The sequence below is a fragment of the Crocodylus porosus genome, unplaced genomic scaffold (genome assembly GCF_001723895.1).
Source record: "Crocodylus porosus isolate Cpor-Errol unplaced genomic scaffold, CroPor_comp1, whole genome shotgun sequence".
Classification (NCBI taxonomy): domain Eukaryota; kingdom Metazoa; phylum Chordata; order Crocodylia; family Crocodylidae; genus Crocodylus; species Crocodylus porosus.
Genome location: NW_017728906.1, coordinates 4,207,492 through 4,224,207, shown reverse-complemented (window position 1 = coordinate 4,224,207; position 16,716 = coordinate 4,207,492). Strand labels below are relative to the sequence as shown.

The 16,716-nt window shown below is 40.9% G+C and overlaps 1 protein-coding gene across 7 annotated transcripts in view; it reads left to right on the top strand.

Annotated features, from left to right (window-relative positions):
- BBX (BBX, HMG-box containing) overlaps positions 1–16,716 on the top strand; it is a 182,074-nt gene that overhangs the window by 103,697 nt on the left and 61,661 nt on the right. For all 7 annotated transcript variants that reach the window (XM_019528624.1, XM_019528625.1, XM_019528626.1 and 4 more), the window contains 2 exons: positions 581–823; positions 13,306–13,504. In XM_019528624.1, the coding sequence (XP_019384169.1) occupies positions 581–823; positions 13,306–13,504 (442 nt within the window). The remainder of the gene's footprint in view (positions 1–580; positions 824–13,305; positions 13,505–16,716) is intronic.

Sequence of the window (16,716 nt, the reverse complement as noted above, 5' to 3'; positions counted from 1 at the left end):
CAAGTTCAGGATTGTATTACGCCCATGTTTTCCAGCAGGGGTTCACTCTTGAAAAGGTTCAGGCAGATTTTTAGTTACTGGACTGCATGATACAGCAGCATACCTCTTCAGTGAAAAGAGTTCTTGGAACTACAATGATGCTTCTTCACATTTGCTGCCTGTTCACTTCTAGATGCAGTGCACTTTGTTTGTTAGAAACTATATAGCACAAGCCTTGTTTAAAAAAAAATGTGTCCTTTCTTCTTTGCCCTACTGAGACAGTAGGTTTTTCTGGCTTTTAAGTCCTGGAGTTAAGCTCTAAGTGGCAGGGAACAGCTCTCATCTCGGGAACCTGCTAGTCTGAGCCCCAGTCCGGCAAGAGAGGTTAAAAAATGTTGGTTTTATCGTGTTACTTACAGAAATCCACACCGGGGCAAGCAGGTTTATTATAGAATCTACTATATTTTTTATTCTGAAATGGATGGGTGTGTAGGGGTGTGCATGTGCATGAGAGAGAGCAGCTTGCACTATTATAATCATTAACATTTAGCAATTTCTTACTGACACTGGTCTATAATATTTCTTTTTTTGGTTCCAACAGGTCCAACTTCTTGGTGGTGATGGTCTGGAGCATGATGCTGATGAAACAGAAGACGATGAATCATCAGAGCAACGAGCTCGCAGGCCAATGAATGCATTTCTCTTGTTTTGCAAACGCCATCGCTCCCTTGTGCGACAGGAACACCCCCGTCTGGACAATCGTGGTGCTACCAAGATATTAGCAGATTGGTGGGCTGTTCTAGACCCAAAGGAGAAGCAGAAATACACTGACATGGCCAAGGAGGTATGTGGTTTTTGATTGATGTATGAAGAACAGCATGACCTGCTATGCCTCTACTACCTCGTATAGTCCTAGAGTTGTAATGTATGAACGCGTTCCTTACCAATCTACACAAAGCACATCTACACAAGACATTTACTGTAGAGTTACCTAATAAGTTCTGCGGTAAATACCCCTCTGTGTCTGCATGTGTGGCCATAGTAAGGTAATAAACTCCACCTCAGGTTAGTACTTGTAACAGAGTGTTTTAGTGTGCAGCAACACGGGTATAGATGCTAAAGGGGCTGGCTGGGGCATGCTGGCTAGCCCCATGCTGGAGCACCCCCTCGTGCCCCAGCCAGCCTCTGAAGCATGGTGAATTAAGTCAGAACAATGCCAAGCTTACAGGCTGTGATCCTCTCGGCCCCCTGCCAGCCTGGGCTGCTCTGTCCCAGCTCAACATGCTGTGGTCCCTGATGCACGTGTAAATACTGCACCTGGGAGCAATAAACTCCGATGCAATATGCACCAGAGGTTTTCTTGCTTCAAATTAATTGCACATGTAGAAAGTGTCTACAGTGTATCAGAAATTCTCTGAGCTGCCATTTTCTAAACTGAAGGTCTTGACAGTGACTTGCATATGAAAACGGTCAAAAGAGTGTTTTTGTGCTTCAAGTGCTCGTTATTTTGGACACCAGTGCAAGGGAAGCAATATGTATCCAAAATATCCAGTTCTTGGTAATCTTCTGAGTGCTTTGGACCTGCTTGTACTACAGCATTATCATGGTGCTGGCCTTAAAAGGCGTGACAATACATTGGAGCACGTCCATTAGATAAGTAATCTGTTCCCTGAACTTACCTTGAACTTTGTACTTATCAGTGATAAAGCTTGATATATACGACACCTTGAAAAGTTTGACTAACTTTGAGGTTCTTTTCCTTTACTAATAATGTCATGTTCTTCAGGTTTTTAAGTTGTCTGTTGTGAAATAGGTCACATGGCAAACTTTAGGGTGACAGTACCTTCACTCGGAGGCTCAAATCTGGGTATCGTATGAGAGAGGAAAAAGACCTTCATTTCAGGGAACATCTCTGCTTAATCTGCCAATTTAAATGACTCCCCAGAGGATTAATATGCAGAGTAAATTGGTCCCAAAAGATCCCCAGTGCTGTTGATGGAGTGGGTTTCACTATATCCAATTATAGGATGAATGTAGCCCGAAACAGCAGAAAATAATAATTAGTTGTTAAACTTGGATTGTTTGAGGCACAAAGTTAGATGCAAACAAATCAAGTGCTGGGACATTAGGAGGGAAGAGCATTTGTAGACTACATTGAACAAGATATAAGTGGAGCCTGAGTTGTAGTGTTCCTTAGAACAATTAAGGGGACAATTATCCATAACTTGCATAGTACTTGGGATCATTTGCTACTGTTGCCAATTGTACATGAATATTGGGTACCCAAGGAGTGCTTCATTAAGTTGTAGAGCTCTCTGGAAAGATGCACTTACTTATTTCTTGAGTCTCTCTCTTGGGCCATGTTCAGAAATAGTAGGGAAAAGTGAAGCACTATACGTGGCTTGTACAGACTTTACAAATACTTTATAACTTCACGTGTAAACAATTTCAGAGAGACTAATATAGCTTATATCAGGGAACTGGTGAAAGTACAAGTAACTGGAAATTTTGGGAAATGGAAAGAAAAAAAATAATGGGAACAAAAATGTTTTGGTGAATGTGATTTATTTTTTTTAATTGCTTCCTGTTGCTGAAAGAAACTTTTTCATTTTAAAGGAGAAATAATTGCAGCACCCCCTTGTGAAGTGACAGATCTGAAACTATTAATCATAGTATTGTATAAATTACAGTTCCTGTAGTGATTTTTTTTTATTCATTTTCCTTAGCATCAGATATTGTATTTTACTAATGTAGAAAAACAATAAACCAATCTGAATTCAAATCATTAAAATTAGCTCCAAGATTGTGTATAAGATAAAGTGTATACTTTTTATTCTTTAAACAGTTGTACAATGCAGCAGTAATTAGTAGCTAGAACATATAAACTAATGTTTTAGACCCTTTTCCTAGACAGGCTCAAACTGCAGAAAAAACAACCAAAACCCCATTGCAATGCATTACTTGATATCATTTTTGTGCTTGATTTTGCTGTTAGTCTTGTCTTGGGGGGGATAACACCATAACTCAGTTGTATTGTAGTGCTTGTAAAAAACAGTTTTGTGTAAACTTTTTTGATAATTGTTTAGCCCAGAATTGTCAAACTTATCTGGCCTGGCAAGCCAAGTGAGTGGCACAGGGCTGGTCCACAGACTGGATCAGGCCCACAGACCCCCTCCACCTCCCCTTCCCCCAGCATACCTAATCTTGCGGCTGCTCTAGCTGACCTGGGACCCGTGCTGCGGATCCTGGAGTGGGCACCACGTGCAGTGTAGTCCAGCAGACTGGCAGCTGCCCTGTATGCATTGGCCACCCTGCTGGGCTGTGCCTCACAGTGCCTACCACAGCCTACCCCAGCACCTAAAGGAGTGAATAGCACATGGCACCAGCTGCAGTGCAGGTCCCAGATTGGTCAGTATGACACTTTGAGGCACATGTTCCATAGCTGACCACCGCATGTGGTGCGATCCAGCCAGGATGGTCACCATGTTACAGCGTTGCTACTGCTTCAGCCAGACTGTGCCGCGAACAGTGCAGTTCAGGTTCCAGATTGGCTGGAATAGCCACTGGATCAGGTATGCTGGGGGAGAGAATCCATGCGCCAGGTGCAGCTCGTGGATCAGTCCTGCACTGTGGGCATTTGCTGTGCCCCAGCTGGGTCTTATGAGACACAGGAGCAGTACAGGGGGGCCGGATAGTAGGGCTCTGAGGGCCATATCTGGCCTTTAGGCTGTTTGTTTAAAACCCCTGGCTTAGCAGTCACGGACTGTGTTTTAAGAGAAAATGATGGCTTGAAATTTTCCATAGAAAGCCTTCTGCTCTAGTACTATTGTTGTGAAGTCTCAGGAATTTATTTTTTAACTGTAAACAGCCAAAGTTTACAGAAATAGGCACCTAGTTAAATGGTCTGATTCATATCTACTGAGCACTCAACAATTTTCAGTCTTAGACCATTTATTTAAGTACCTAAATTTCGATTTAGAAATGTTAACTACAGGCACCAACATAAGATATTCAAATGTCTTTAAACACCTGAATAGGTAAGAAGTTGCTAAATGAGTTTATCAAAAGCAAGTGAGGCATTGAATCCTGTTGATATTTGGGGGAAGTTAGGTGTTTAATTCACTTCGACATCTTTGAAAACTCCACTAGGTGCATACCTGCCTCCTCAGATATCTACCTATTATTGAAAAGCTGGCCCCAGTTTTTAAAAATACTGGAATTTTTGCTATATTAATATGCATTCTATGTTCATAGGCAAGTCAGTGGGAATTCTGCTGTTGTCTTCAGTAGGGGTAGATCTGATTGATACACTACAGATGCTGTGAGATTCATGAGTGTTCAAGGCAAAAGTTTCATAGGCTACTGACTGTTTTTGGTAGAACCAGCAATGCTCATTGTCATTCATAGATTTCACAGACATTAGGGCTGGAAGGGACCTCAGAAGATCATCGCATCCAGTGCTCTGCCCCAGTATTTACAGCCTCACTGAGAACATGGCTTTCTAGCTATTTAGAATGAAAACTGTTTTATTTACTTGTATTTTTATTCATTTGTTCCTGGTTAAAAGGAATTCTCTGTTCCCTGCCCACCCCCAACCCTTCCTCTCTTCCCCCTTCCCAATCCTTTGGTTCTATATATTCAAATCACTTTATAGGCCTTGATTCTCATGCGTTACGAGGGGGCAGGAATCTGTTTTTAAATATTTCTCTGTATCCTTAAGACCCTGGCCATCTGAGTTGTTTCCTTTGGTGAGCAGTATGAGATCCCTGGTACATGCATTTAGTTGAAGGTGTGATATGATCCAATCCCCAATCCGAACAGTTGGGTCTCCTGCTGTGCCAAATGTGTATGGCAGGGGGAGCGATTCGGAGATCAGATCCTAATCTCGCTCTTTCTATTTACAAGTACTGAGAGAACCCAGGAGTGCCAGGTTGGGGCCAACAATCAGCTGATTATTGTCTCCCGATCTGTACTGCACCAGGGTCTCAAACTAGCCCCTGTGCAGTGTGGGGCAGACAATTCACTGATTGTTGGCTCTGGCCATATGTTACATTTTTAACGCACTATAGAAACCAGCCATAGAAATGGTCTGCATTAGTCGTGGAACATTTTCATGGCTCATTTCCTATTTATTGACACTTTAAGTTAGATTCATGTGTAGAACCTTTCCCATCTATGCTGTGATTAACACGTTAATTGTGGCGTAAATGTAACATGTAGGGGGAGCCTGATAAATCCATGCCCTTGCCACGCATTGACAGAACTCTAACTGCACAAGCTGTTCTCAGCCTTTTCATTGTCAAAGTCAACTGGGCTCTCACCTTGTTTTGCTGTTTGGTTGGGAGTAGTATCAAAATGGAAAAAAACAAATATTTGCCTTCCCTAATGGAGATGCCCTGTATGAAACAGTGTGAACCATCCCCTTTACAGGGCGTATCAGTTTTCAATCTGTCATATTTCTGGTTGTTCTTGGGAAATCCTAAACTCCTGAATTCACATGACTCTGAGAATCTTAAAAAATAAACCAGCCATGTTTCTAGCCCTCAGGTTGTCGAAATAAAGTTGGAAAACATGAACTGTAAAAATTTAGATGTCAAATGACCTTTTATTTTATTAGTTAGTTAAATCTCATAGTTTCATTCACAGCTTGTTGATGATGTGGACAGACCTGGCGCTGATGCATTGATGATTTTGGTGCTGGTAATATGTGACTGCAAACGAGCAGTGGAGACCCATTGATGCAAGGCATTCACTACTTCCTTCAGCTAGTACTGGCCATTGAAACAAAGATATACCGCACGATATGAATTGTCATGCCAATTACAGCTCCGCCAAGAGCTACTGCTTTAAACTTGTATTGTTAAGGACTTTATTAAGGTTGTATCAGGGTAGATTGAGATGCAGCTGGATTCCTCTGACACTTTGGATACTTATCAACTAAGGTTTTAGATTGTGATGGGAAGACTCCATTCAATTCCTTGGTCAATATCTTTTTACAGCTAGATAAAGGTTTAGTGTCTTTGTTAATTATATTGGGTCTAATTAGCTCTGTATACCGACCTGTCACAAGATTATGTTGTCCTGGCTCTGTACTTGTAGGAGTAGGATATTGGTGTTCTAGATGATTTAGGTCCTGGCTCAGAGAACATAGCCTTATTCAGAACCACATTAACATGTAAGTAAGACTCACTGAAGTCAACAGGATTTACATGCTTACTTAAACTTCAGCACATGTAAGTACCTTGGTGAATTTGAGCCTCGATTCCTTGACTTCATGAGATCTCAGATTGCTGCGTTTGGTATTTACTCATTAAGCCTCTAATGCCATAGTGCTGAATGTGGGTTATCCTAACCCAATCAAATCCCAACATGGCAATGGCATCTTATAAAGCCTTATATATATGCTACTCTTAGACAATTGCCATGCAGTGCTTTAATGTGTCTGGAATACAGAGCATTTCATGTTCTGAACTCCCAAGCAGTGCTCTGCATAATGCCATTGCAGTTCATGCTGATAGGTACTATGTCCTGTTACCTGAGCACACTGGTATATGTGTGGACTCTAAACTAGGAAGTCTTAAGAAACTATTCAGTTGGTTGATTGAAGGAAACAGTAGGCTCTGGCGTCTCCTTTAGCTTTTACCTAGAGATGTGCTTGGTATTTGTTTGGAGTACCTCCCTATAAACCATCATGCAAATACCATATTTTTCACATACAGCACATACCTTTCCCCCAAAAAATCAGATGTGTGTAGGTTTAAGTGAGGAAGCTGATTTTTCTGACTGGGATAGAAGCACCCTGCTTTGATTCTTATTCCACAGTGCAACAGGTCTGACCTTTCTATTCAGGTTGCTGAGGGAGTCAATTGACTTAATGGTTCATTTTCCTTCGTCCTGAAGGTGTGAACAATTGTCTCTCCTTTTTAATGGTCTTGATGTCCCACTAATCAAGCTAACCTTCTGTTTCACAGCTCTGGAGACTCTTTACCTTTTTTCAAAATCATACATCCACCCATAGAGACCAGGCTTCAGCAACAACTAGGGTTTCAGCTTTAGGTAAATATGAAAGAGGGCAAGTCGGTTGAAGGTTAGGTCCTGCCTCTGCTCTGTACGGCCATAACTCTGTAAAAAATCTTCATCATCTCTTCCTTTCAAAAACAAGTTGTGTTATATTCTAGGATGTGTTATACCACATTTCATTGCATATATGTCTTCATTTTAGGCCTTGACTTGCTAACTTTTAAAATAAATGTTGTCCTCAGTAGTTTTTTGATACCTTTGGCTCACAAAACAAAAACTGTTGTGCCTGATCACTCCTTTAGAGCTGTCAAACATCTATCTTTCAATCTGTCCTTCACATATTTTTAAGCTTGAAAACTTGGATTTTGAAAGAATACAAGGAAGTTACGTACTTGATCTTAATCAACTCTCTCCTGCCCCTTTGAAAGCCCTAATCAGAGGTAATTTATTGGCTTTACCAAGGAAAATTCCAGTAAACATAGTGCTGTACTTTTACCTGCTCTGAAAACAGCTTTTACCTGCTCTTGCAAGCTTAGCTGTACTTTGTCACAAGTAGCATTTGTTATGATTTGATAGACAACCTGTTAGATTGCCATATTAGCCTGTAAAACTATTTTTGAAGCAATAAAGCTGATTGGAGGGCCATGTTACTCATTGCTAGAGACTCTAGACTTTTAGTTCCCTGAGCAGAAAATCTGATGCATGCGTGGGCTGCTTGTTCTAACAATGGAAAGCAAAGCTGTTTCTTTGTGTATTTTCTTCTCTTCACAATGATGCTATTTATGACGCATGTTCACTAGTAAATTGAGCTGTTCAGGCTGAATTGAAAAAAGTAGGAGGTGCCACTGTCTTTAAATTTTGTATCTAATACGTACATTCCATTCAAGACGCACAGAAAGAATATGTGGGTCAACTGTACTTGCACTTTTTTTTATAGGCTTTCCTATAAATACAAAACTTCACACACAAGAATCACTTAGTATTCCTGCTTTCTGAAGTGAATCATCCATGTCCTTGCTACAGTCTGGAGGTGGAAACTGACAGCTGATAGAGTAAGGCAGAAATTAAAGTTAAGGAGACACATATGCAATGATGATACTGCCAGAGGCATACAGTTTTGCAATTCAGATGAATACAGCTTTCTCAAAACATTGCAATAGCTGTATAAGAGACAAAGGCTTTCAAAATGCTGTTTCCTGGATTCGTCAGTAGACAAAGGACACTCTCCATGTTTTTTTCACATGTTGTGTAAAAGGTAATTGCACTGAGGGTGTGTGAATAGATGTGAGCACATTTTAACTCCTTATTCTGCCCCAAAGGAAGTAAGTACCCAAAGGAATTCAGGAAGATGGTGGGTTAGTCTTCATGCCCATTCAGAAATGGGCAAGAAGGGTATGTTTAACACTGAAAAATGCAAGGTTCTCCAACTTGGGAGGAAAAACCTGCAGCATCCTTATAGGCTCGGCAGTGCTATGCTGGCTAGCGCTACGGATGAAAAGGACTTGTGGTCAGTCACGACCCCCAAGATGAACATGAGCCTTCAATGTGATGCAGTGGGTAGTAAAGTGAGCAAAACACTGGCTTGCATCCATAGATACTTCTTAAGTAAATCCTGGGACATCTTTCTCCCATTGTAGTCAGCCGTGGTGAGGCTGCAGCTGGAGCACTGCGTCCAGTTTTGAGCTCCACGATTCAAAAAGGATGTGGAGAAGCTTGAGAGTCCAGAGAAGAGCCCTGTGCATGATCAGAGGTCAGGAAAACAGACCTTATGACAACAGGCTGAGAACTATGGGGCTCTTTAGCCTGGAAAAGCGCAGGCTCGGGGGTGATCTGATGGCTACCAGTTTATCAGAGGTGTTCACTAGGATCTGGGGAAACAATTGTTCAGCAAAGCGCCCCAAGGGATGACAAGGTTGAATGGTTATAAACTACTGCAAGACCTGTTTCAGGCTGGACATAAGGAAGAATTTCTTTATCGTCTGAGCACCCAAGGTCTGGAATAGCCTGCCATCGGAGGTGGTTCAAGCACCCACACTGAGTGCCTTCAAGAGAAATTTGGATCCTATGATCCCAGCTGACATTCTGCCCCTTGGGCGGGGCCTGGACTTGAAGATCTTCTGAGGTCCCTTCCACCCCTAATGTCTATGAAATCTATGAAATGGGTCTCTGTTAATACCTTAGAAGTTCTCAGACCTCCTTGGCTAGGAATAGTAATATTTGGTAGCCTCACATAGAGGCTAAGCATTCCAAACCCATAGCAGTTGTGCTGATAAATACTTTGCAAAGTGAACCACAAAGGAACAGGATTTATGTTGAGGTAAGAGAGAGGCCTCAGGCTTACTTACAGTCCTGTAACTGTGACACAACAAGCATCTGAACAACTGCTCACAAAGGGCAACTGGGAGAGACATCTCTCCTTTCTGTACTCTGAGTTGTATGGCAGCACGTCCTGGACCACCACCAGCAATAATCCAGAGATTAACTGCTTGCCTTTTGCCACATGACAACTGGCATGACTGAGATTCTTCACTTAAAGATTCCTGTATCAAAAGAGTAAATGCTCATTTTTGTATATTACCCTAAAGAACTTGTCAACATTGGCAATCCTTTGATTTGATGATGATCTCTGCCCCAGCTCACTGATGAGTCTTGAAGTGACTTAAGATCCAATCCTTGAGCCACAGATCTGTCTGCAGAAATTTCCCACAGGGTAAGCTGCAGGCTGGGATGGTTCTCCTTTTCCTTCCTTCACTCTCCTTTCTGCTTCGAGGGCAAGATGCTTTACCTGAAAACAGACTGCCACTTGATTGAGGTTGCAGTGTCATTGGGGTTAGTTGGCAGCCAGCTCCTCTTAATTCTTAATCTCAGCATCTGTTTTCTTGTGGTTTTTCTGCAATGTGTCCTTTGTAGCTTTTTTTTCTAGCACAGTGAGATCTCAACTGTTACTAGGCTGGAGCACTTGTTTTGGGAGTTGAAAGTCGGGCATCCGCACACAATGTCCAGCTCAGTGAATTTAGTGCTTGAGGATCACTGACTCAATGCTGGTAACACTGGCTTCAGCAAGGATGCTGATGTCTGTGTGGTGATCTTCCCATTTGATGTGGAGGATTTTAGAGAGGCATCATTGGTGATACCTTTCCAGGCTGTTGAGATGACAAATGATAGTTCTCCCACACTTCACATCTGTAGAAGAGAGCAGGGATGATGACTATGTTGTAGGACTGGATTGTGGTGTTTTTCTGGAGATAGTGATGAATAAAGAGATACCAAAGAAATTTCCTAAAGGAAGCACTTGCACAACAGATCCTGACCTCATTCTCCTCATCAGTGTTCAATCACTGAGAGAGGTGGCTATGGGGGTAGCAGAAGTGCCACACTACCTCTAGGATCTCTCCCTCAATGGTTATTTGGGGAGGGGGTCACATTTGTGCCCTGAAACAGACTGATAGAGCACTTCAGTCTTCTCAATGTTGAGAGAGAAGCCCAAGATTTAGTAGGCTTCTCCAAAGAGATCCAGTGCAGTCTGGAGGCTTTCCTTGGTGTACACAAGGATGATACAACATATTCGAGGTCAAGGATGGTACTTTTGTTTTTGGGTGAAAACATCTCAGGTTGAAAAGCCCTCCATCTGTTTGGTATTCAGCATCAATTCCAGAAAGAAGGTAGTCCTTAATCAGAACCAAGATGAGGGTAAAAAAAATGGAGAACAGAGCTGAGGTAATGAGATCCTTGTTACACCCCTAATTTTGATAACAAGTAGATCTGTCTCCAGTCTGCTGCAAAGAACAGGTGCAGTCATCAAGGTCCTGAGAAGCCTCAGGACCTGGATGTACTTTTCAAGACATCCAAATCTGGCCAGTACTTTCCATAAGGATGTACAACTGATGAAATCAACAGCCTTAGTAAGGTCAATGAAGGCCATATACAGGTCCTATGTTGGTTCTGATGGACAACAAAGATCATGTCAATTGCCCCACGGACTAGTCTGAAACCAGTGGGATTCCAGCAGGACCTCCTCAGCAAGAGGGAGAAGACTGTTCAGTAGAATGTGGGAGAGGATGAGGATCCCTGCTGTGGAAAGGAGAGCTGTACCTCAGTAGTTCCCACATACAGACTTATCACCTTGGTGATAGTCGTCATGATGTTGCCATTCCTCAGATCCACAGGGGTCTCCTTGTTGCTCCAAATTTGGGGTATAAATTTATGGAGTTTCAGAGCCAGTTCTTCACTGTCAGCCTTGTAGGTTTTAGCAGGTAAGCCATCTGATCCAGTAGCCTTCAGGTTGTTCTTGGCTTCCTTAATGGCATACCAGACCTCAAAGACGGGAGGGTTGGCAAGGGATCCCCTTTCAGAGTGTCAGGGGATGGACTCGGTGGTATCTGTCACAGTTAAGCCAAAGTTCAAGAGTGCCTCAAAGTGCTCTTTCCATCTAGCTTGGATAGATTTGTTGTCTTTGAGGCTCACTGAGCCATCCTGGGATCGCAGGAAAGTAGAACTGTGGGATATTGGCTGTAAATGGCTTTCATTGCCTGGAAAAAGCTACATATGTCATGTTTGTCAGCATAGAGCTGGAACTCCTTTGCTTTATCTTGCCACCACTGATGTTTTTTTTGATTTCCCAGATCCTTCTTTGAGCTTATGTATAGCACATAATTATTATTGTACTTCGGCAAAAGGGTACTTCCCATAGAAAAGATGCTCACTTGCATGCCCTAAGAATGCACCCTTGTTTATCTCTCTTGATCCCAAAATTCTCTTAAGCAGCAGCAATGTTATAATACTGTAACTTTTTACCCTAAAAGGGAGCAGTTATAGGTATGGAAAATTATTTATCATTAACTGTCTTCCCTCCCCCCCACCTTCTCTTTAATCTGGTATTTCATAGCTGTAAATAAAAACTCCTGACTTGTGGCACACAGAACATACCTAGCTAATTCTCACCTCTTTTTACATAAGTACTGGTTCAAAAAGGTAGTTTTTTGTCATCAGTTCCATTATCTTTTATCTCAGCTCCCATTTGGTCAGCATTATGTCCATCTTCTCCTGCCATCTGCTTATTTTTCACCACTTCCAATGACATCTTTGAACCAGGATATTCAGTCACTGAAGAATGGATTACAAAGCAAACTGATAGATCATAGTTCCTGTATAATATGACCTCAACATTTTTTCAGAGAAGTTTGTTTTCTTATTGTGTATCTTATATTAAATATGCCATAACCTCATTTCCTATTTGCTGATGAAAGTTCCTTAAGACAGTTGAAGTGTATGAGTAGGAATATCATGCAGGAGAAAACCAGGATCCCTGGTCATGACTACAAGCATTGCTTTGGCTTTTTCCTTACTGACGAGACAAATCCTGTAATTTTAAATGTGCTGATATCTAGCTATATATCTATATAAGCACAGGCATTTATTTTATTGACCAAATAATTTTAAAATATAATCATCAGATATCCTAGATGCAGCTCTGTACCAAACTGCGTTTGAGTCAGATTTTCCATTAGTCTCTGTAGAGTGGCTAAGTTGGTTCTGCTGTCAAATGTCAAGAATGTACCCAGTTTACTGTAACATGTATTCTGTGTGCTCAAGGCCACAGAAAGTTTTAAACAGCCACAATGTATTCTGTTGCTACAGATTGTCAGACAGAGTTGTAAATTCTGGATGTGAGCATGAGGTAAATTATCTGATGAAGTGCCACTGAAAATGAGATGGTATCAGTAACCATTTATTTTCCCAGAAATATAACTGGCCTTGAAAAAGAAGATAAACTCAAAAGCCAAGCTGTCCAAAGAAAAGTCAATGCATAGCAAGGAGATGTGTAATTCTGCCACATTTATCTATAAATGTATGGTTATTAACAGCAGGAAAGCAAACCAAGATTGCATCTGTAAATGCGTTTAATCTAAATGGCTGTCCCATTATATCTAATGAGTGGGAGATCTTCATGAGGCTCCTTGAGGGTACTGGAAAACTCTTTCTGTGGGTGAGGCTGCAAGATCAAGGCTAAAATATGCTGGCAATAGTAAACCCTGATGAGGATTGAAACGGCCACTTTGAAATCCAGCTTTTCCTATTGTAAAGTTTGTCTTGTCAAACTGAATTTCAAGTATGTGATCAGTGCTTTTGCTAGATTAAGGCAAAGCTAGGATCAAAAAGGCTACGCACTGAATGCAGCCATCTTAAAAAGAAGGTATTCTCCCATTGTCTCATAAATATCAAATAGCCGCAGCAGATAAGACTGTGTTTTGTTTGTTTACTTGCTTGTTTCCCTCTTTACTGATACGTGTTTCCCTTCTCTTCTAGTACAAGGATGCATTTATGAAGGCAAACCCTGGCTACAAGTGGTGTCCCGCAACAAATAAGCCTGTGAAAACCCAGTCATCCACTGTTACAAACAGGAAGAAACTGTGGGCTTTCCCATCAGACTCTGTGAAAGATTTACCAAGCCCCAAAAAAGTGGCAAAGACTGAAGATATGCCTCAGCTTAATTTTGGAATAGCGGGTAAGCTTGGATACCCCACTAGTGTTATCACAGTCACCACTGATGATGTTACCTTGATAGACGGAATACCTCTTCGTTCCAACTTCTGTCATGATTCAGTCCTCTGTCTTGTCTCAAATCAGGAAAGTTGGACATAGCTCTTAAGCATATGTTTAAAATCTGTATATTATTTTGAATGAGGATAAATTGAAGCACTTAAAAGTGCTATCCAAAATCCTGGCCTCTAAGAACTTCTGAAATATAATAACTTGTCATGGATTCCAATGTTACGGTTTATGCCCCTTTTTAATTAAAGTTAGATCTTTCCACTCTTCAGAAAATGAGAGGAAAAAACGCATGCCGTTCTTTCTTTCAAATTCATAGAGCACTGTGCTATGTTTAGCAGTTGACTGCCAACAGGAGTAATGTGCTGGTAACTACTAAAGAAAAGTTGTTGAGGTGTTAATGAACAATGTTCCTGTGGATGAAAGCATTTGATGAAGCACACTGTCTCTGACATTAAAGATCCAATAGAAGAAAATTGATTTTAAAACTAATAAAATTAAATCTGTTCTCTTTTCTTAACCTAGAAAAGTCATGTTTGAGTAAGTATGGTAAATCAGACTTACACCAGCACTAAGATGAGGTTTTTCCCCTTATTTGCATATAGGGAAATGTCATTAAATACATTGTCTATCATTAAACTGCTGCTGAAAGCACCATGTGATCAGTAATAGAAACCAACAAAGAAGATGATTTAAATGCAGCCAACACTGGGCATGACCATTAAAACACATGGCTCAAGTTGGACAAACATATTAATAGGAATCTTTTTTTTAAGAGACTTTTTTTTGTGTTCCAATCCAAACCAGCCAAATCAATTCCAAATCTGTGAGTTAGTCAAGAACCATTAGTGGCCATACTACTGGCAACATCCTCCACCCCACCTGGGGCTTCAGATGCTTCCAAATCCTTTGGCAGGCATCCTACGTGCAGGTCCGAAGCCCAGCGGCTTGGGGTTCAGATGCCACCAAGTTTCACCTGCCCTCAGAACCAGTGAACCACGAGCCTTTTGGCTTTGGACTAGTATCGTGCATAGTTCATACTATACGTAAGTAGGTGCCAAAAGTGCTACTTAAAACTGTGTTTATACCTGTGCTAAAACTTGCAGCAGGTTCAAAAAGAGTGAAATGCATCAATTCTGGATTAACTTAAGTGATGTGCCTGTATGCAAAACACACCTGGAGTATTTATTTCAAAGTCAACGTTTTCAAATTTGCCCTTCACTTCCATATGCTCAGGGAGAGCAGGGCATGACAGTAAGGATGGTAGGGAAGAGGCTGCAGGGGGAGGAAGCTGGGGGGCAGAGGACAAGGGGGCAACCTGACCTGCCAGATTTATTTTCCCAGCTGTAGCAGTGAGAAGGGGACAAAGTCAGACCTCCAAAAGTTGGATTGAAACCTCCAATAATTAGATTCTATACCTGGAGAATTATAACAAATTTATAAATATTCCATATATAGAATCTAATTATTGGGGTGTTGTCTTGTATTCAACTAAATATAAGCGATGGGCTGATTTATCCTCTGTTCTAATGAATGACAGCGATGACTAAGTGTTACCAGAACATAGAAGAACGTGACCTTGGTAAACATGGGCATTAATGTACTTGAATGTCAGCAGCTTCTGAGCCTAAAACTGGCAGAAACTAGATGTTATTTAGAAGGGGATAAAAATAATCTTCCTTTTTTCTTTTCTAAAAAATAGTTAGACTCTATCTATGTTGTCAATTTTGAAACTTTTCAGGTGTTTGTTGTGTCTGGGTTGTGCTAAATGTGTGACAGGTGGATAGTATTTTCTGCCCTAGAGAACTTTCAGACAAAATTGTAGGGAAAATTTTGCTCATAGAGCAGGTTTGAAAGGATTAAAAAAATACCTTTTTTTGCCCATTCCAGCTCTATGAACTTTTCTGTAATGAAATAACTTCTTGAAGGAACTGTGAACTGTAATTCAATAGGAATCTCTGCACATTACATAATTTTGTGATGTGTGTTGTATGGGAACCTGGTACTAGAGATTGTCATAATCTTCATTCCATTTGGCTTCTACCATCAGAAGAATGTTGAACTTTGTGGCTTTTTAAATGTCTTAAAAAGACCTGATGAGCAGTTAGCAGGAATTGGTTGCACCTACCCTAACATGCTTTAGTTAAACAGAACATGATATACCCCCTCTGAAAATAGACATAACAATTTGAAGAGTGGGTAGTCGGTTAATCTTTGTACAAGTAGTGGAGGAACTAGACACTAGATTTCTGGTAGGATCTGCTAAGTGTAAAGAGATCTACCACCTATGCCAAGGCAAACAGACTTCTTCAAGCAGAAGATGACAGCTTATGAGCCCTGGCCCTGACATCCAAATAACTATGCACTTGCTTAGCTGTATTCATATCATTAGATTTTTTTTAAACACAAAAAATGTTAAGGATGTGCATAATTTAAGTAAATGCTTCCAGAACAACAGTTTGATTAGTAAGATCTAAACTGTATATTAATGTAGATCTCCTGAATCCCACCCCAATGTCTTTACCTACAAGACTATCCTTCTTCCTTAATGAAGACAGTGTTTATGTTCCTGAGAATTCTCTGCTGTAGTCTGGTAGGATTTCAGGTCCTGTTCTTGCCCAGATGCACCCACTAATGATAAATAGATGGTTCATCCGTACAAAGTTAGCCTGCAAAAGTATGACTACCTCATGTATGACTAGTTCATAATGGGAGTTAACATCACGGAATGATGAATCTTTAGTTTACTGTTTGGAGAACTATTATGTCTGCTCTGTACCAGTTGCTGGTAAATGTACCTCTGAATTTCTTTCTTCTCCTGCAGAACAAAATGTATCCCATTCTCTTTATGTTATATCCAAAATAACTAGCTTTAACATCTGCACTGACTGTTGCCAAGGAACCAGAAGTAGCTGAATAAGTATAGGAAGCAATGAAAAAGTATAGAGTATCTGAAACCATTGATACTGTCTTAAATGACATGCATCGTGAAGTAATTCCTTGCCTAGAATTAGGAAAAATGTACCATGTCAAGAACATCCCACACAGCAATTTCACTTGATGTTACTTGTAAAAAGCTTTTTCCCCTTTGCTTTAATACGCAATAATATTAAGAAAACTGGGATGTAGGGCAAAATTCTTCGCAAATAGTCCTCCTGGAATTAGCAG